This window comes from Grus americana, chromosome 25 (assembly GCF_028858705.1).
Source record: "Grus americana isolate bGruAme1 chromosome 25, bGruAme1.mat, whole genome shotgun sequence".
NCBI lineage: Eukaryota > Metazoa > Chordata > Aves > Gruiformes > Gruidae > Grus > Grus americana.
This window is the reverse complement of record NC_072876.1, coordinates 3,996,578-4,014,881: the sequence shown is the minus strand read 5'-3', so window position 1 is coordinate 4,014,881 and position 18,304 is coordinate 3,996,578. Positions and strand designations below refer to the sequence as shown.

The window sequence follows — 18,304 nt, the reverse complement described above, 5'->3', positions numbered from 1 at the left end:
GGACGGAGGCTGCAGAGCAGCTGTGATGCAAGGGAGAAACAGGCAAAAAAGTCTGTTTATGTTTTACAAGGCAACTGCTGGAAGAGACACGACCTCACTCGAAATGCGGAGATCTACAAAGTCACTCTGAGCAGTGAAGGCCTCCTTCAGCTCATCACACCACGCATCCAGCACCTCCTTCAGCTCTGCGCAGAGGCTCTCCGGGATGCTGAAGGAGTAGATCTGGACCATGAGACCGTCCCTTATCCTGGGGCAGGAGGCCTGGACTGTGAACACCCTCAGCGGCGTCAGCGCCAGACAGTTCTCAGCGCCCTCCTCCATGGCAAAGGTGTATGCTGCCGGGTAGCCCAGCAGCACCCCAACGATGGTGCAGAGGTTCCAGCCTGCGGGGACAACCTCACTGGAGGACACGGGGCCAGTGGCAGTGGCCTCGACAGCCCCGAGGTGGGCAAGGAGGGCGGCGAGGTGGTTCCTGATGGCCTCAGCCTCCACCGGCCCACAGAGAGCCGGGTACCGCTGCCCCGCCGAGACATCCATGAAGGGCGCAGGGTGGGCACGCAGCACAGCCGCCAGCCTCCGCTGGGCGAGTCCCGGGTGCAGCAGGAGGGCCGAGCCCTCCATACCCAGCAAATGCAACCGGCGTGGGGTCAGCCCGGCCTCCCTCAGCCGGGCCAGGTACTGCCGCAGCTCTGCGGGACCCGCCGCACTGCAGTCATACAGCAAGGCCGGCTTCAGCCCCACCGCCACCGCCAGCACCTCCCCGGCTAGCTGCAGGGCACGGCCCGCTGGCAACCGCCACCGCCGCCCGGCCCCCAGCTCCTCCCGAGCCGCCGCCACCAGCCGCGGCGCCGACAGGACTCTGCCCGCCGGGGCCTCCGCCTCCGCTTCCGCCCCGGCCGCCGGGCCCATAGCCGCGGCTCGCTGAAGGAAAGGCACGGCTGGGCCCACCACTTCCGGGTCAGCCTCGGCGCTAGCGTGGGCGGTGACCCGGGGCGGAGCGGCTGGATCCCGCCTGGGAAGGCTGCTCCGCCCCGGTCTAGGCCTGGGCCCGGTCCCTCCCGGGAAGGCCGCTCCGCCCGGGCTCGGGCGGGACCGGGCCCCTGCGGCTTCATCTCAAGGAAGAGAGCCATCACCCAAGCTTTCAGAGATGTAGTATTAGCGTGGTTTTAGCTTCAGCTGGCTTCTTGCAACGTGCAGAGCTGTTTATTTTACGACAATATGCTGTGCGTGTGTATACATACATATTAAAAAAAAAAAGACATTGGAAGAAGTAACACCCACCAGCTTGCAGCTACACATAAAGAAAAGTAGACAAGGTGATAGTTTCCAGGCAGTTTTAATAAAGCACAGATTTTTTTTTTTCCCCCCTCTACTGACCAAGTATTTATATACAATGTATCAATAGTGGATTAAAAAAAATATTACAGAATTGAAAATTTGGTTTATACAATGGGTTGTTTAAGCAAACAGCTGAAAAGAGGAGCTAAAGGCATTCCTCTAAGCCCCTCTGTTTTAAACACTACCAAAACAATAGTACTGAAGACAGCTGAACTTGAATCAGATTACCAGATTTACAGACTTCATTCAGATTTAGGCAAGGCGCTCGTTAAGAAATACTTTTCTGTATGTACAACGTAAAAAACCACGGGGCAAAGCAGAGCGTCTGTCACTGCGCGGGGAGTGGCTGCGCCATGTGCATGGCGGGGGTCTGCATGGGCCACCCCTCCTGGTGGTTCTGCAGCAGACGGTACAGCTGCTTCAGGTGAGCCACGATGTTGTCCTTGATGTCGGGCGTAGAGATCTGGAGCCGCACACTGCCGCTGTCAAAGGAGCGCGTGAAATCACCAGAAAACATTTCATAGATCATCCGAGCCACAACCGGAATGACCTGTTTAAGAAAAAGTCAGTTGTTTTAGCTTCACGGTCATGCAGAATGCTCCTGTTATTTTGCAGGAATCCCCTGCTCTGGATGCAGGGGACGGTTTCCACCACAACCTAAAACGCACTCACAGACCGATGCCATTCAGCACGCATAGCATCTGTATTTGCTGTGACAAAACCCACCAGCTCTGTTGGGGTTTCCCAACGACAGAGAACAACAGGTCTCTGGTATCCGTGGCCATCAATCCAGAGCCACCGTGCCGGCCCCAACAAGGCTGGCATGTGTCACCTCAGAGCCTCAGCTCCTACCTGAACCACAATCAGCTTCCTCTCCCTGGGTTTTCCGTCAGGCCATTCTTCTCCAAAACAGAAGTAGATCTCATATGGTGGCTGTTTTTCAATTTGTCCTTTCTGATGGGCAATCAGCTCTAGGAAGAAAAGCAGATTGCTGTGGAGTTGCCCTCTTTTGGTTAGAAACGCTCACCACATCCCACCTCGTTATACTGTCTCAGGTCTTGCCAGAGACACCTCTTACACATACACAATTACAGCTTATTTCTTGCACTCAGAAGAGCTTTCTTTAAAAGCAAGGCCCACCAGTGTTTGTCAGATCATTAAATGACTCTTCTGATGCACACCTACCCCATGGTCCACTGAAGTCAGGGAAGCGGTGGCCCCTACCCAGACTCTACACACAAGCAAACTAATCGGCGCATCCAGGCTGACCCCCAGCGCAGACCACCCTTTCCAGTAGTGCCACCAAGTGCCCACACCAGTATCCAAAGCTATTTTCCAGAAGCAGAAGCTACATACCGCTTAGGAATGTTTCCAGACAGAAGAGTTTGACTTTCTTTTGCCTCTCAATTAAATTTGGTGTAGTGGAGGAAGGCGCGCAGGGACCAGACCAGTACACCTTGCACTGGCAGAGCCGGACAGCGTAGATGGCATGGCCACTGACCTCCAGGATCAGTCCCCTGTCCATAACATCCAGCAGCCGACTTGTGAAAATCTTCTGCCTTTCATTGGTGATTTGCTCCGTTCCTGGAAACTTTACTTGCTCCAAACTAATGGGCCCAAAGAGCTCTTCCTGGTCTGGCATAGGACCCAGCTCTCCATAGAAAAGTCTGCATCCCTGAGGGTTGCTTACAGTCGTCGTCGGTCCAGTCTCCTTTCCTCGATATTCAAACTTGATTTCTAGGTCTGTCACTGAGAGAGAAACTGTCAGTTTGGCTTTTCTGGACCTTTGCATGTACTGTATCAGCAGTAGAGACACACCACGCAATCCACGCTACAGTCACAGGGATGTTTAAACTATACATAGTGCTGCTCCATGCTAACAAGCAAATAGCCACAGGGAAAATGTCAGAACACTATTTTTTTTTTTTTAATACAATGACAGAAGCACTACAAATCCATGTACATACTTGGCAGAGAGCTGATCCAGAGCTCAGGGCTACTGAAGAAGTCGTGCTGCAGCGCAGTCGGCGGCATTTCCATATCTAGAGGTTCATTCTTTGGCCACACAGCTTCAGGGCTGCAGTTTTCTGCGCTGGCTGGAGCCATTGGGGAATCTACAAAAAGGAAACAATTCTTCAATAAACCAAGTTTTTATTTCAAGCACGCACCAATTTACAAGGAAATACCTTCACTGGTACATTAGTCTATGCTACCAACCGTTGATATTAAGAAATGGAAAAGTCTCCTGAATAGGGACATGCTGAGATTGATTCAATTCTTCCTCTTCTTCCTCATCAAGATCATTATCCTTTTCATCCCATGGAGCTGAGCCAGTGGAACCTGCAAACGAGCACATCCTTGTGGGTGGTCGATCGATGTGAAACCCTGCAGTGCACTTCTTGAAAAAACAATGTAATCTTCATATTGGCTTTGCACAATATTGGAAATTTATTTGTGTATTTTCCAAATATAATTTTAAAAGAAAAAAATCTGATCTGTACGACATACCGTTTTAATATATAATTCTAGAAAGCTAAGGAAGCAGATAAAGTATTACCATCATTGGACTGTTTAGCAGAAAATGTGCAACTGTGTACAGTGTACACTATGGTTAAAAGTCCTCGTAGTTTAAGTACAGCTGGCCTTACTCGCGGCTGCTGCTTTCTGCTGCCCACAAAGGCAGCTTGAGGGTTAACACCGCGGAGGGAAAGGAGCTGGCGTTGGCCGAGCGCCTGCTCGGTAACCAGCCCTGTATCAGCAAGGCCCTCACCTGGATTAATGATTGATCCCTGGGACTGCGGGATATCGCATACTTCATAAATTTTAATAGGATTCATGGGCACCTCCTTAGTGCCATCATACATCAAATTAAATTCCCGGCTTTTGTTAAGAGCACATCGGAGCTGGGCTTTCCACTTTGCAGGGTCTGGCTCATCGACTCCTTCCTGGTACTTTCCTGTTTCCACAGCCCAAGCCTGGGGACAAAGTACACTGTGCTCAGTCCAGCTTTTATCAGAAATCAAACGTCCAAACAAATTCACTGTAAAATCTTTCTCTTGCAGAAGTCTAAACTATAGTTCTTATAACAACAGAAATTCCCGCTTTAATAATTTTTCCCATTAAAAGAGGAGGGGGAGAGGGGGAGATTTAAATCCAAATTTCCAAAACCCACTAGCAATTCTGAGCATGCCTCTTCACACAAGTTAAGAAAGTATAAATTGTACATGATTGTGCACTTTTTCTATGTGTCTCGGGTTCAATACCAAAAGCCTTTTTTTGACAGCGTGCCATACTCTGCGTAGGAGGAATGGACTCAGTTAAAATGGAGTGGAAGAGCAGCCACAGCCATCCAGCTGGCCCTCTCTCACCCCAGATCAGACTATCAGGCCAAGATCCCTCCAAGGCAGCAGTCAGAAATTCCTCAAAGGAGTGTAGGAGTTATAATGAATCCCTTGGGATAAGAATATTAAGGACAGCAGTGATGAGTATTGGAAGTTTGTGGTGGACCTCCTAAGATTTATGTAACTGTATTTAATGGTTTGCTGCTAAGAACAAGCCAGCTACCACATCCTAAACCGAGCAGATGAAGCGAACAGCAGCAATGTTCCAGAGTCCATGCGATTAGACATCGCCAGGTCTTTGCTGGTTGGAAGGGGTTAAAGAACTCAACACCGTTTCAGGCAGTGCCAAGCTTGGCAACCAGGTGCACAAAGTGGCTTTTCTGAGGTCAAAGAAATAGGACAAAATGTGCCTGGAAACAACTACCCAGATGCCTATCCAGCTCCTGGGCCAACAATTCAACCCTTTGTCTCTGTTTAAGAGCCGTGGTATAACCAAGCTTCCCCTCCCTCACCTTGAAGATGGTGTTCTCCTCTTCATGCTGCGGGCTGTGCCGAGTTGCGTGCTTCCAGGGGATCTGAAACCGCTTCGCTTCTCGGTTTAGCCAGATAAGGCCGGGATACATACCGCTATCTACCTGGGCTACCAGCCACGGCTTCAAGCGAACTCTTCGCGGGTGTAACGCCATTGTCTACAAAAGACAGGGATAATAGTAGACCAACTGCCTAAAGGTTAGTTGAGACTCGTATGCTTTACAAAACCAGCTAATTTGATGAAAAAGGTCCCTGTCCAGTGTTACTGCTAGAGTTTGTTACGTTACTGCACATCGAAACCACTAATTCAGATTCAGCTAGACAACTCTTCTGCCAGGAGGAGTTACAGTCGCATCGCAAAGCGGGGACCATAATTGTTACAAGAACAACTTACTATTACAATTCCAGTAAGCAAAGACGGTGCGTTGTTTGTGCTAACTGAGCACACGGAGGGCGAGCCCCAATCGAACTGAGCTGTAAACGCTGCACGGGAGATAAAGCCACAAACAAGCCACAGCAAGAACAGGCAGCAGAATTTCAAAAGCCTCCGCGTACGCCTTAGCGAAGGGGCCTATCTGATCTAGTTCTTCGGTTGTGTCAGACTTGAGTCCAGGAGGAGAATAACTAACATGCTGAATCAGAGGCTTTTGCCCCAGTTGAGGTAAAGGTGGAAGCATGAGGCTGAAGTGGAGGCGACTGTTTTACCAGAGACAGACGTTCCTCTGAAAGTCATTTCATGGTTTTTTCATGAATGCTCTGAATGCAGTATAATCATTTGCAAACATCGCTGACCTATAATAACCAGGATGTTTATCCAGAAGGACATGAACTGCAAGTCCAAGTCTGCCTGCGCTCATGCTAAAAATCAAGTGACCTTGACTTAATGTTTAGGGTTTTTTTTTTAAAAAAGCAATGCTGCAGTTAACTGATCAAATCTGTTGTTTAATTAGCCCTGTGTTGCTACTACGCTTGCAACCAACCGGCGATATTTTTCTTGTGCAGAACAGATACAAAACCAACCAAACAAAACTAATGACTGTCCCTCTGCAGGAAGAGGCAGCATTTGGTGTCTTTACATTTTGGGAGGGGACTTCTAGGCTACACGTGTGCTTAGAAGGTGTATCTCCAATATTCATTTGTAAATCTTGAAACAGACATGAGAAATGCCAAATATTCCCATTAATAAAGCAGTTACAGGATAAGTAAAACCTTTGCCATAAGCTCTGCATACTGCTGCAGGAGTTGCAAAATGCGTCTAGTAGCAGAGATAGAGGAGATTAAAAAATCCTATCCAAGAACTAGTCTAGGAACAGGTTTTATTTGTTCAAATACCTGCAGATCCCATTCAGATGCAAGTGCTCACACAAAATTAATCTGAACACAACTTATTTTATATGTTAAGCAAAAAGAATGTTCAGATTCAATTGCAAATCAACTTTAAATAATAGTTTGAAAGTGTGCTTCGTCAAGGACCTGGGGACATTAGCAGAGTGCTTCCCAGGGGCTGCAACGGATCAGATGGCAATCGTGAAAAGTATCTTTGTGCTTCTGAAACTCTGCTGTATTAGTTATCCATGACAAAAATCCTATCAAAATTAAATTTTCAGTGGCATGTTTGCAAAGACACAAAGTCCAGGTTAATCCTGGACTTCAAATTGAGACCAAATGCAGGTATCGATTTCCCTTGCAAAGGAAAAAAGTGACTTCTCATTGCAACAAAGAAATCCTAACTAAAGCTTGTTTCCAGAATCTTTTTTACACTTAACTTTACAAGCAGTCCTCTCCGCTTCTAACAACATGCACTGTGTACACAAACATCTGCAAGACCAAGAGCAAATTCAAACCCACACACCAGGGAGAAAAATGCATGCCTCTCTCAAACAAAATAAATTCGGTCACACGGAGGGTGCGCTGGCGCTGTCATATTAGGTTTGAATTGTCCCTTGGATCACAGACAGCATCTGTCAATATGCAACATTACAATGCGTTATGACCTTTTATCACCGATGACTTGTTGACACAATAACCGAGAGCAAATCAACTTGAATCCCATTGCCCAGCTCAGACAGTGAGTCATCCTTACAACCTTCAACTTCCATCCAGTGGGGTCCACTAATGCCAAAGGCTGCTCCCGTTCCGAGAGCTGCAGGGTGAGCTCGGGGAACGTCTTCGCACTATTAATTGGATTTGCCAAGGGAGGCTTGGCCCTCTCTCAAGACTCCTCAGTGCACATACCCACGAATCCTCCAGTTTGCTTTATTCCCACTTGAGCTGCCTGGCATGGGGTGTGTAATTAGCACATCCCTGCACTGCTAATGCATCTCTGGTCAGTGATGTAATTATTCCCTGTACCCCAATTATTATGAAGTCATACATTTTTCCTTGGAGGGGAGACATTCGTCCCAACAGGAGCAACTCAAGCAAACTCAGGAACGAGCAGACATCCTGCAGCCACTTCCCCGACGGCCACAGACGAGTGACCAAGGTCAGGGACAGTCCCAGTTAACTGCGGTGACTCTTGGGGCTGCGACGCGGTGCCAGCCAGCGTAACAACACGCAGCGCACCAGGAAAAGGCAACCCGAAGCCTGTCCCAGCCTTGCTGCACAGATGCTTTCACTCTCCGCCTGCACACCCAGGCGTATTCAGTGCTCCCACTCCACCCCGTTCACAAAGCCTCTAAAGAAGGAAGGGGTCTTCTCTGGCTTCATCGCTGCGACACCACAGACCTCCTTCCTTGCTCGTTACCTTTGTTTGATTACATTATCCTGGATTTAGTGGATTTGTATTCTTTTTTTTTTTCAAAGGCAAGCGACTCAATCCTTAAAATTAGCATTCCCACAGTGAAACAGGCTGAATTTCCATCCGAGTGTCCGACACTTAATCATCATCTCACGCCGGGAACCTACAGCTCCCACGTACATGGCTTTTCTCGCAGCCACCGAGCAACTCACCTTGAGTACAGTTAACCCTTACAATTCACGGTCCCTGTGCCCCAACCTGGTAACCTCAGCCCTCTGCCATGCCCGCGCAGCTCATTCAATTGCGAGGGGCATGAGTTATTACAGATAATTTGGGTTCTCGGGGTGGTAACAGCTGTGCTCTGAAAACAGCTGTCGGCGAACGGGGTGGGGGGGGGCAAATATTACCCCTGCCCTAACTCCAGGCCTCGCTTTACGCCAACTGGAAAGACGTAGCCTAGGGCTAATACAGCACAAGCCGCGGGAGCAGATGGGGAAGGGAGCAATTTTCAGCGGGTGTTACCCTCCCGGCTGCCTTCGGACCCGGGCGACCCCCTCCCTGCACCGCCGCCTCCCGTTCCACCCGGCTCGGGACGCTCCTGCCGGCCCCGAACCTTCCCACGGACACCCCTGTCGCGCATGCCGCCCCGCGTGTTTTTCAGTTCAAACCAAACTCCCCCGCCACGGACCCCGCTCCGCCCGCCACCGTACGGGAGGGGCGAGGAGCCCCACGCGGGACGGGGCTTCGCGAAGGGCGCGACGCTGTCCCGCGGAGCCGGGCGGATCCACGGGGCGCGGCGGGGGTCGGGTCGTGTCTGGCCGGTCCCGCCGGGCACCTCGACCCCCGCCCCGCGCAACTTACCCCTCCGGCGGGCGGGGAATCGGCTCCGTGCCCGCGGGGGCTCTCGGCCGCCCCGCGGGGCCCACGCGTGGGCGCAGCGGCGGGGCGGCGCCGGGGAACGGGGCGAGGGGAGCGCGGCCGCGGCGCACACTCACGGCCCGCTCCGCCCTCACCTGCCCAGGTGCGCCGGGCGCAGCCGCACCGCCGCCCGCTCCGCCCACGGCCGCGGGGTGGGCTCCGCTCCGCGCCCGTGGGGTGGGCTCGGCTCCGCTCCGCGCCCGTGTGTCGTCCCCCCTCCCCGGAGGTCTCACGGCAAGCGGAGCATCTGTACCCCGTCATTATACCCCATCTCTTTCCTAAATACTCCGTTAAAAAAAAAAAAAAAAAAAGAAAAAAAGAAAACAACACAATTTTGCTGGGTTTTTTCGCAGTTTAAAGCATATTTGGCCCAGCCGAGCCGCAGCGCGGAACAAAGACAAAACTTAAAGTCAGCTGTGACTACCGCAAAGCCACAGGCACGCAGTTTTCTCTGAAAAGCATAAAAACGTCCCTCTTCTCCGCTCCCATCCCCACTCGCACACCTACCGTGGGCTGTAGGGAGGCTCCGTGGCATCTCCCTCCGGCCCAGCCGCAGCCTTCCACCGTGCTCCCCGCCAGCATCGCCGCTCATTTCTTTTCCTCGTAGGTGGAGAGCCATGACTCAGTGGTGAATCTTGGTTTCAAGTGATCATACAATACTTTACTATTCAGTTTCAATGAACCAGAAAAAAAAACAGAGGGAATTTCCCTTCTCCTTCCCATCATGAGCACTATGGATAGTGCTGAATCCTGACTTTAGAAAGGCTGACTTACACCCAAAGTGTCTACTGACGTACACTCAATCCTATGCCAAGACTTTGAAACTATGCAAAGTTTCAAAAATCTTCACACACAGGGAAAAAGTAAATCTGCATTTTTCTTGGAAAGTTTGCCTTGTAAAATCAATATTTCAGGCTTCGTTCATCACTGAAACGTAGCCACTCAGAGGTAACATTTAGCAGGAGTTTGTCGGCACGTAATAAAATCTTTCTAGCAATCAACAAAAGGCCATAGGTGACGCTCAAAGCTTAGTGGGGTTTTTTTGTGGGATAGCACTGCAATAGTGGATTTTAGATGTGCGTGGTTTGCTGTACCTGACCATTTTTGGTATGCAAAACAAGGGACAGCTGCTCCTGTAATAATACCATCTACTGTGTTGTTATTCCAGCTCTATAAAAACATGCAACGGTACAGCCAATTTGGTGAGCAGCTGGGAAGAGATGCACAGAGACGTTGGGCTGAACTCCTGGCCGAAGTACGAGGGATCTGTGATCTCCCAAACAGGTCAGCACCAACGCTCCGTTCATCCTCCTGCCCGTGTGTCCGTCCTGCCCGGCGACAGGTGAATTTAAGGATGCTTTAGGTTTGCTTCCCTCTGTGCTCTGACGCTCGCGGAGCTCTGGACAGACACGAGCGATGCCGCACACTCACCCGCATGTCCCAGGCTGCCGGCGGGAGGGCTGGGAGCAGCCCTAGGCAGAGCTTTGGTCTTTCTAGGCCCCCTGTAAGGACACTTGAGAGGGGTCTGAGGGCAGGGGTATTTAAAATAACGGAGCGATGCGGCAAAAGGACTGTGCGTGGGCCGAAGGTCTAGTTTTGCCTCCAGTTTCACTGAAGTCGGTCCTCTAACGCCAGGCAGCTGTGCCTGCCTGCGCCCCGCCACCTTGGTTACAGCCTCTGCTGCCTTCACCGAGCGGTAACGCAGATGCCAAGCAAATGAGTCTTCCCAGCCCTCTGCAGGGTTTGGTTTTTGTTTGGTTTGGGGTTTTTTTTCTTCTTGAGTTTCTCCCAGCCACTGCTGAAGCGTGTGGCAGCATGCTGTGTTAGTGAACTGATGGGAAGTAAGCTGTCTTTTTCCATGCTCTTGGCTGGGGAACTCTGCAGCTTTTGAGCTGTATCGGTGATAATCTAGGGATAGCTCATTAGGCAGGAAATGTAATCAGATGTTACCTGTTTGCAACTAATCATCCACAGGCTTCACTGACATAATATATAAATCATTGATCCTAGCCCTTCAGGCAGCCTAAATAGCACCAACCTTTCCTTTAGTGTTTTCTAAAAATCTTTCTTTTTATTTTTCATTCTTTCTGCTGATATTTACCTCTACCTGCATCTTTTTTCAAATCAAATGAAGAAATCCTTTGGCTGATAAACTGTACTTCACGAAGTGACATTCTGCTGGCTGAGAGACAGCAGCTCTGTCAGTACAGTCTGCAGAGCACACACTTTGGACAATGAGAGCCTAGGCAGAGGAATTTTCATACCAGGAGCTATAGGATTTAATTTATTTCAGTGCCAAATTAACATCAGTACTTTTATCAACACGATTGTATGTCATGATACCTGCAATAGCACCAGCTAGGCTTTGTGACCCAGATCTCTTGCAGTCCTTTGTTCCTAGCTGGAAAAGATTGCAGTCATCAAAACAAAGGGAAACCATTTTCTCTCCTGGGAACAGATCACTAAGTTCCCATAAGGCAAAACAAAATTATGCAATGAGGCAAGACAACGTCCTGGGCATGTGGAGTCTTGTTGTGCGCTCTCAGTGCTCACATTCCAGCATGTAGCCTCGGTGCAGGAGAGCAACACAAAATGGTGGAAGGCTTCGCACCAGCGCGTGCAAAGCTCCCCAGCTATGCTGCAGGAAAAACTGCGATGAGCCCTCCCCGCCCCATCCGAGCAGCAGCACCTCTACTTCTTGAAAGCAGTTGGTGACCCAGAGAGAACCCATGCCCTCACCAGATATTAGCCAAGATGATTCAAGAACTATCATTGAGGGAAAAAGCTATTTCTTTACATGGTATGCATAGCAGAGCATGGGAAATGAAGAATGCAGCAGAACTGTTTTACAAATACCACAACGACTGTCGGAGACTTCTTTCTAGTAGGTCTAGCTAAGAGGCAAATGCTGGGGGACAGATCCAGTATAACTTTCTTTTTGATGAGCCAGACCTCAAGCTGCTCTGCTGCAGACAAACTGTCTGAGAGTCAGGGGCTGGAGTTTGGCTGAAGCACTTACGAAAGGAAGGATTGAATTTATTAATCTTGTTGCATTCTTCTAGACACAAAGATAGACAAACAGGAATCCTCTACATTATTAAAATATATTTTTTCATTAAAAAAGAGCAATCTTAACCATTCTGGCAACCCCTCTGGTCCTTCCCATCCATCTCCACGCTTCTGCTGTGCTGCCTTCTTGCTTAAGACTAAGTCAAGTCATGCATTGCCCAGGCATCCTTATATACAGAAGGGCAAAGTTATGCTCTAATCCTACAAATTTGTCTAGATATGCATATATACATGCACATACAGTACCACTGATGGGTTACCCACCAATCTGAGCAGATTCAGAGCAAACCCTGTTCTTACAGCACAGTATGAATGGCTGTACTCTTCTTCAGTATCAAATTCTAGACTGAAGCTTGGCTGGTGTTTTCCAGGTGAGAAACTCTTCTTCCCAAAGTAACAAAAAATCCCAACTCTTAAAAAAGCCAAACCACAAACCCAAAAAAACCCAGCTTAAATCCTTTTGGGCCTTAGCGTTATTATACTGAGGACTCTATTGTTTCTTATTAATGCTACCCCAATCCTCTTAAAAGAAGAATCCTACCTAGATGTACAGCCTGGCTCAGACACATTTATAGTTACAGGTCATTTCTTTCCAGCTGACACAGATAACGGTTGGGTTCAGAACACCTGGTATGATAGGGATAAAACCTGGTGGGTCTGGTAAAGAAAGGAAAGTACTGGGGGTTGTCTGTGGAGGGCAGGGCTTGGTCTCTGGCTGGGAGCTGCCTGCAGAACAGTAAGAGGCTGGAGACAAGAGCTGTGCGTTGCATCTGTAATTAAAGGAGTAAGCAGGGGGAATATTTCAATGGAAAAAAAAAGCATATGAGAGCTCAATACTTAAAAAAAGAATAAATTGGGAAGTAAAATGTTAATGTGTTCCTATTATTTTTAACTGAGAGTTTTAAAAATGAATTATGAAAATGAGAGAAAGAAACACATTTGTAGCCATGTGCATTTACTACTTCTCACAAACATTTTGTATGGAGTAAAGCCTATAGTAGGCATTCAATTAACTTTAGGAATTAGCTGGGGGTTTATGTGTATATGCTTATTTTGTCAGGATTTGCTCTGTGTAAGAGTTGTTTGGTAATGTGCTCTATTTCAGTGAAATATTGTGTATCCCCCACAAGCAGGTAGTATACATATGCCACTACTGAAAAATATTGTTAGGGAAGTTCACTTACAATCCCTTTTTTCTTAGGAAAAACTACAGAAGAGTGAGTGGGGTTGTGTGTAAAGGGAGCCTCAGCTCCCAAATTCTGTGATGGGAAGGTATTAATGCGCAGGAGGACCCTGAGCCTCTGGAGCCTGTTCCTAAATAGGGCACAGCTCAGAACATCTGAAGGTCTCTGTGACTCATAGGTGGGAATCTCCTAATGATCTTAGCTATTTTTATATATGCCTGATACCATACGTTATGCTGCCCTAATGCAGAGAAGCAACTCTACGATCGCCAAGCGAGCACACAAAGCTGTGGCCCTGAAAACTGTGGGAGAGAAAGAGGAAGAAGAAAGTAAAATACAAAAAGGCTGTGAAATAGCAAGAGACAATATTAACATCGGATAAAGGCGCAAGACTGCGACAAGAAAAAGAACAACGAAAAAGCAACTAAAGGTGATAAAAGGACAAAACAAGAAAAAGACTTTGACAAGGTTTTCCTTTTGTTCCTTCTTTTTTAAATTGTGCTTTACGGAGCAAAATGGGACAGCAGTTCACCAATGCCGAAGGGGAGCAAGCAGAGATTGATGTTGCTGAATTGCAGGAATGGTACAAGAAATTTGTGGTTGAATGTCCCAGTGGGACGCTCTTCATGCATGAATTCAAGCGGTTCTTTGGGGTCCAGGATAACCGTGAAGCAGCAGAGTACATTGAAAACATGTTCAGAGCTTTTGATAAGAATGGGGTAAGTGGTGAGGAATTTTTACAGTTATTTGTCTAATAATTTGCACCTCTTCCTCCTTGTGCTGGTGTTGGTTGGGATAGAGTAATTTGGAGGTGTTTTGGTGGAGTTCCCACCCTTGTTACCATGCTTCATGAAACTAAAAGAAGGGCGATGGACCTGATAGGGCAGAAGGAGCTGTACCACTCTGTATGAGCTGGTATGGATTTATCCTCTGATAAATCTGTACACAAATTAAGGACGGCATGTTCCCTTAAGAGACTAAGGATGGATTAAAAGGTTGAAATTTAGGCAGTTGCATTTTGAGATAGTATTGTTGGAAGATCCTCCAACAGCCAAGGTTGCTACACTGGAAAAAAAATAATCTGGTATGATAGAGGGGGAATTATAGTAGAGTCCTACTCATGCTTGCTATATGCTGGAGGAAGTGTACGAACTGGTGGCATGTAACAAAATATTGATTTTATCTGCTCAAAAGCTAAGGAATGCTGAGCAATTCAGATATTCTGGTTTTGATTCCCTTTGCTGTATTTGTCATCAGACACCTGGGAAAAGTGGGCTTTCTGGTTTAGTAGCAGTTCACACATACCCATGTATTGGTGCAAAAGATAATGTAATACTAGCCTGCGATATTTTAGTCAAAAGACATGTAATATGGTTGCCTTTCTCATCTTGAAACGGGTAAGCAATGCTTGCCAAATGGTTCACGTTTTTTTTTCCTGAAGCTCTTGATCATATTCAAACTATGGGGGTGTTTGTTGCTGTATATTAATATAGGAAAAGGGGAGACAAGTCTGTCATCTCTCAGATATACTAATTTCCCTTAAGCTTCTTTTGAAAGTAGTGGCAAAATCATATTGAGGTGCCAACAAAAGTCAGTTTGTGAGAAAGGATTTAAAAAAAAGCTACGGAAGATGTGGGCAGGTCAGACTTGTCTCAGAATTTGAAGTTGGCAAACCCCAAATTTCTGCAAAAAAAACCCTGCAGGTCCAGGTCCAAATCCTGCTATGAAAGCTGTGCAGAAAGGGTCGCAGAGCAAATGGTGCACATAAAAAGTGAAGTCCCATTCCTAGTTTACAGAAGTTCTCCTAATGAGACTGAAAAGCTGCATTTAAGGGATGCCGGCACTTGCATGTATTAGGAATGCTAAATTAGGCCTAGATTCATGTGTTTGCTTAAATATGCCCATGGTATATAATCAGTTGAGCGGGACCTAAAAATCTAAAGGATTATTAGTAATATGGTGAGAAAATAAAACCAATTCCTCAATTGCCTTTTTTGTGCTTGCTGGCCTTTGAAGTCCGGCGGCAGCCGCAGTTTTTGCTCACGGCTCCCGCAGAGCATTTCGGTGCCCGCAGCAGAGCGTGCGGGACGAGGCGCAGAGCCCAGATCTTCAGGGGGTTTTGCTGCCTGGCTGGGGAGGGCTGTATGGTGACATGGGGGCCCGGCTTAGCCCTGGGGATGGTGTTGATCTGCATGAGGGCCATCTGCTGGAGGCTGCTGAGGGAGCCCTGCATCCCTTCCCTATCTGAAATTTTTCAGGAGGATGAACACATGATGTAAATTCTTTATTGTGGGTGTTCTTGCTGCCTCCTCCTGAATGGTGACATTTTCTTTGTCTTTCTCAGATAAATCGAGATCAAACAAGGGGGAAGCATGGGAGAAAGGGGTAATGGTTGGATGTCGGTCTCATCGGTGAAGCAGCTGAGATTGAGAATGGCAATCCCTTCACAGAAAGTCAGTGCCTCCTGCACTGATCCTCATCTGCCTCCCCATTTTCTGTGCAATCTATGTTGTCTTGGGGTATTTAAATGCTCATTTCTGGAGTCCTGGCGGGTGTCCCCCCACTTATTGCACTGTAGGAAAACTGCTTTGCTCTCCACTGTCACTCCTTGGGAACTTATCTTTGGTCAGAGGGGTATGGCTGTACTTACTGATGGTCTCGGACTGGCATGAGTCTTCTGTAAGGTGGAAAATGAATAGCTGTCCCATGGAGTACTTGGCGGTTATATGTAGGTTTCGTAAGCAGTTTTCTATCAACTATACCCAGTTAAGTGACATTCAGCTGCTTTTCTGTTTCTACAGGACAATACCATTGATTTTCTGGAATATGTAGCTGCCTTGAATCTTGTTTTACGAGGAAAACTGGAACACAAACTGAGGTGGACATTCAAAGTATATGACAAGGATGGGAATGGCTGCATAGATAAACCTGAGCTGCTGGAAATTGTTGAGGTAAGTAGACATTGCCTAATCACTTATTTTAAGCAATCACAGTTCTTTGGCAATGTAATGATGTATATGGTTTTTGTGATAATTTGGTTTCAAGGCAGCTGTGGGCAGTGATGAAGTGAGAATGCCTGACCTTGGTGGAAGGGTCATGTACTCAGTGGTCTGGAGCCCGATGGGGTGGCTGAGGGACCAGTTAAACCCACTGTGGGCAGCCTGGCCCCTGCTGAAGCTGGCCAGAAATGCAGCACCTGGGTGCTGCTGTGGAGTCCTGGGTCTCTGTTCTGCCTTTCCTTTCAATGCTTTTACACCAAGCTTCATTGCACTGGGCAGTGGAAGAGGGTTTTGCCCCATGCCCCTGACCGGAGCCAAGTTTCCTGCCTGAGTAGGTGGTGAGAATAAACTGAGACACACAAGTTAGTACAGAAATCCCTTTTGTAATTGTCATGTTCTCTGCACTTAGTTCTAATTAGTGACTGGGTGAAGGTGTGAGAGGAGGCATGGGGCTTAGCAGACTGTCAGACACAGAGTACCTGGGTTCTTCAGGTAAAAATCTTGGTGATAGTGCTAGTCACCCTGCACCAGAGGTGCTGTTACCCTTGTAACAGGCTTAATCAATGGTCAGCAAACATTTTAGGATCCTAGGAGAGATGCAGTATCAAGAAAACACCAGAAATTGAATCTGGAAAGCAGGTCCTTTTGGCTGGAAAGCGTGGCCAGGCTGTTACCTGTGGGAGCATCTGGGGAATGTCTGGGGCAGGTTCAATTATAGTTTTGAGGTCAGCCAGGAATTGGCTGTTAGGCCCTTGCTAATCCCCTCTCTGGGAAGCCTAAGGAGTAAGGTTAATAATGAACAGGTGGTTGTCATGGGAGGAATAGATAAAATCTGCCCCTTTCCAGTGACAAAGTGGAACTGAAACTATGGGTCAAAATATGTGCTAATACAGGTTTGATCTTGCAGCTTGGGCACAAGCTCCCGGGAAGAGAGGGCTGTACCTGGCCTCAGATGTTAGGAAAAAAATCGTACTGGAAAGTCAGATGATTTTTCCCATCTGTGAAACTCTTGCCTTGTTCTTTGCAAAGGAACCCTGAGGTCTGACCAATATGTGTAAGGAAAATAGGAGGACAGCAGCTTCAAAGAGCAAATGAAGTAATCCGCAGTGTGTGAGCATAAGGTCAGAGGTTTCATTAAAGGTCTGAGGCTGTTGAGTGGCAGATCTTTCCAGAAAGGTTAAAACCACAGCCTTTGTAAAAGACCTTTACGCTGTTGGGAAGATAATGGAGTTCACTGGTTTTCATTTTCCAGTCCTTCTCCTAATCTGTGAACTTCTTTTCAGTCTATCTATAAGCTGAAGAAAGTGTGTCGGTCGGAGGTGGAGGAGAGGACTCCATTGCTCACGCCGGAGGAGGTTGTAGACAGGATATTTCAGTTAGTGGATGAAAATGGGGATGGTAAGTGATCAATGGCTCAGATTGCATTCATGCGTAATAAGAAGTTATCTGTGCTGGGCAGGCTAGCTTTAATTACATCTATCAAGAAATCATTTAGGATATTATGTTACTCATATTACACACATTGGGTTTGGTTCTATTCTGTTTGTTAGAATCAAGAGTAACGCGTCTCAGCAGGAGGAGATAATTTTCATTGTTATTTTAATGTAAAATACACAGGGGTCACTAATCCATCTGGGTTTCGATGCCACACAGATCTCAGCCTCTGAAAGCCAGAGTGCAGGTCCCAGTCCCAGCACAAATGGCCTGGGTAAAGACAGCGGCCCCAGTCAAACTGGAGCTTGCAGGATCAGACTTGCAATTCTCCTGAAGGAGCACGTGTAAGCTAACGCAACATCTCATGTTAGCCGATGGGATGGGGTGGGTGTGAATGCTTTGGGTTACAGCCCGGTGGTTTCTTTCAGCTAGCTGGCCTAAACTATGGGGAAATGAAGTCTAGCTCTTGTCTTATGAGCATATTTTCTGAAACATAGATGTTTTTTACTTCTGCCTTCCTCTTCTTGTCTTATCCGTTGTGTTTTGTCTCCCCATTTTGTGTCTCTCACACAGGGCAGTTGTCTCTTGATGAGTTCATTGATGGGGCCAGGAAAGACAAGTGGGTGATGAAGATGTTGCAAATGGATGTAAACCCTGGGGGATGGATCTCTGAGCAGAGGAGAAAGAGTGCTTTGTTTTGAGAAAATTTGGTTTTGATACAGCTGAAAAGGTGATGCTGACTACAACTGT

The 18,304-nt window shown here is 47.7% G+C and overlaps 3 protein-coding genes across 4 annotated transcripts; 1 reads left to right on the top strand and 2 right to left on the bottom strand.

Moving 5' to 3' along the window:
• Positions 1–29: 29 nt before the first annotated feature.
• C25H1orf74 (chromosome 25 C1orf74 homolog) lies at positions 30–948 on the bottom strand. Its single transcript, XM_054803891.1, has one exon. It carries the CDS (start codon positions 907–909, stop codon positions 64–66), a length of 846 nt encoding a protein of 281 aa, XP_054659866.1. The 5' UTR covers positions 910–948; the 3' UTR covers positions 30–63.
• Positions 949–1,320: 372 nt separating this feature from the next.
• Positions 1,321–9,393, bottom strand: IRF6 (interferon regulatory factor 6). Of its 2 annotated transcripts, none has more exons than XM_054804162.1 (8): positions 9,376–9,393; positions 5,192–5,368; positions 4,109–4,313; positions 3,556–3,678; positions 3,306–3,452; positions 2,695–3,087; positions 2,191–2,309; positions 1,321–1,888 (listed from the first exon to the last, which is right to left on the bottom strand). In XM_054804162.1, exons 2-8 carry the CDS (start codon positions 5,363–5,365, stop codon positions 1,667–1,669), a joined length of 1,383 nt encoding a protein of 460 aa, XP_054660137.1. In that variant the 5' UTR covers positions 5,366–5,368; positions 9,376–9,393; the 3' UTR covers positions 1,321–1,666. The 2 variants fall into 2 exon arrangements, with proteins under 2 accessions (XP_054660137.1, XP_054660136.1); XM_054804161.1 differs by lacking the exon at positions 9,376–9,393 and adding an exon at positions 8,812–8,997.
• A 4,243-nt stretch (positions 9,394–13,636) lies between these two features.
• On the top strand, positions 13,637–18,255 carry GUCA1B (guanylate cyclase activator 1B). The gene is made up of 4 exons (XM_054803894.1): positions 13,637–13,840; positions 15,923–16,072; positions 17,404–17,518; positions 18,128–18,255. The coding sequence occupies exons 1-4, from the start codon at positions 13,637–13,639 to the stop codon at positions 18,253–18,255; spliced, it is 597 nt and encodes a 198-aa protein (XP_054659869.1).
• The last annotated feature ends 49 nt before the right edge of the window (positions 18,256–18,304 follow it).

Coding starts and splice junctions, on each gene's coding strand:
- GUCA1B (XM_054803894.1), top strand. CDS start 13,637: ATGGGACAGCAGTTCACCAATGCCGAAGGGGAGCAAGCAGAGATTGAT. Junction 13,841..15,922: donor GAGCTTTTGATAAGAATGGG/GTAAGTGGTGAG, acceptor CTGTTTCTACAG/GACAATACCATTGATTTTCT. Junction 17,519..18,127: donor AGTGGATGAAAATGGGGATG/GTAAGTGATCAA, acceptor TCTCTCACACAG/GGCAGTTGTCTCTTGATGAG.
- IRF6 (XM_054804162.1), bottom strand. CDS start 5,365: ATGGCGTTACACCCGCGAAGAGTTCGCTTGAAGCCGTGGCTGGTAGCC. Junction 2,310..2,694: donor TCTGGAAACATTCCTAAGCG/GTATGTAGCTTC, acceptor TTTTCTTCCTAG/AGCTGATTGCCCATCAGAAA. Junction 1,889..2,190: donor GGAAGCTGATTGTGGTTCAG/GTAGGAGCTGAG, acceptor TTTCTTAAACAG/GTCATTCCGGTTGTGGCTCG.
- C25H1orf74 (XM_054803891.1), bottom strand. CDS start 909: ATGGGCCCGGCGGCCGGGGCGGAAGCGGAGGCGGAGGCCCCGGCGGGC.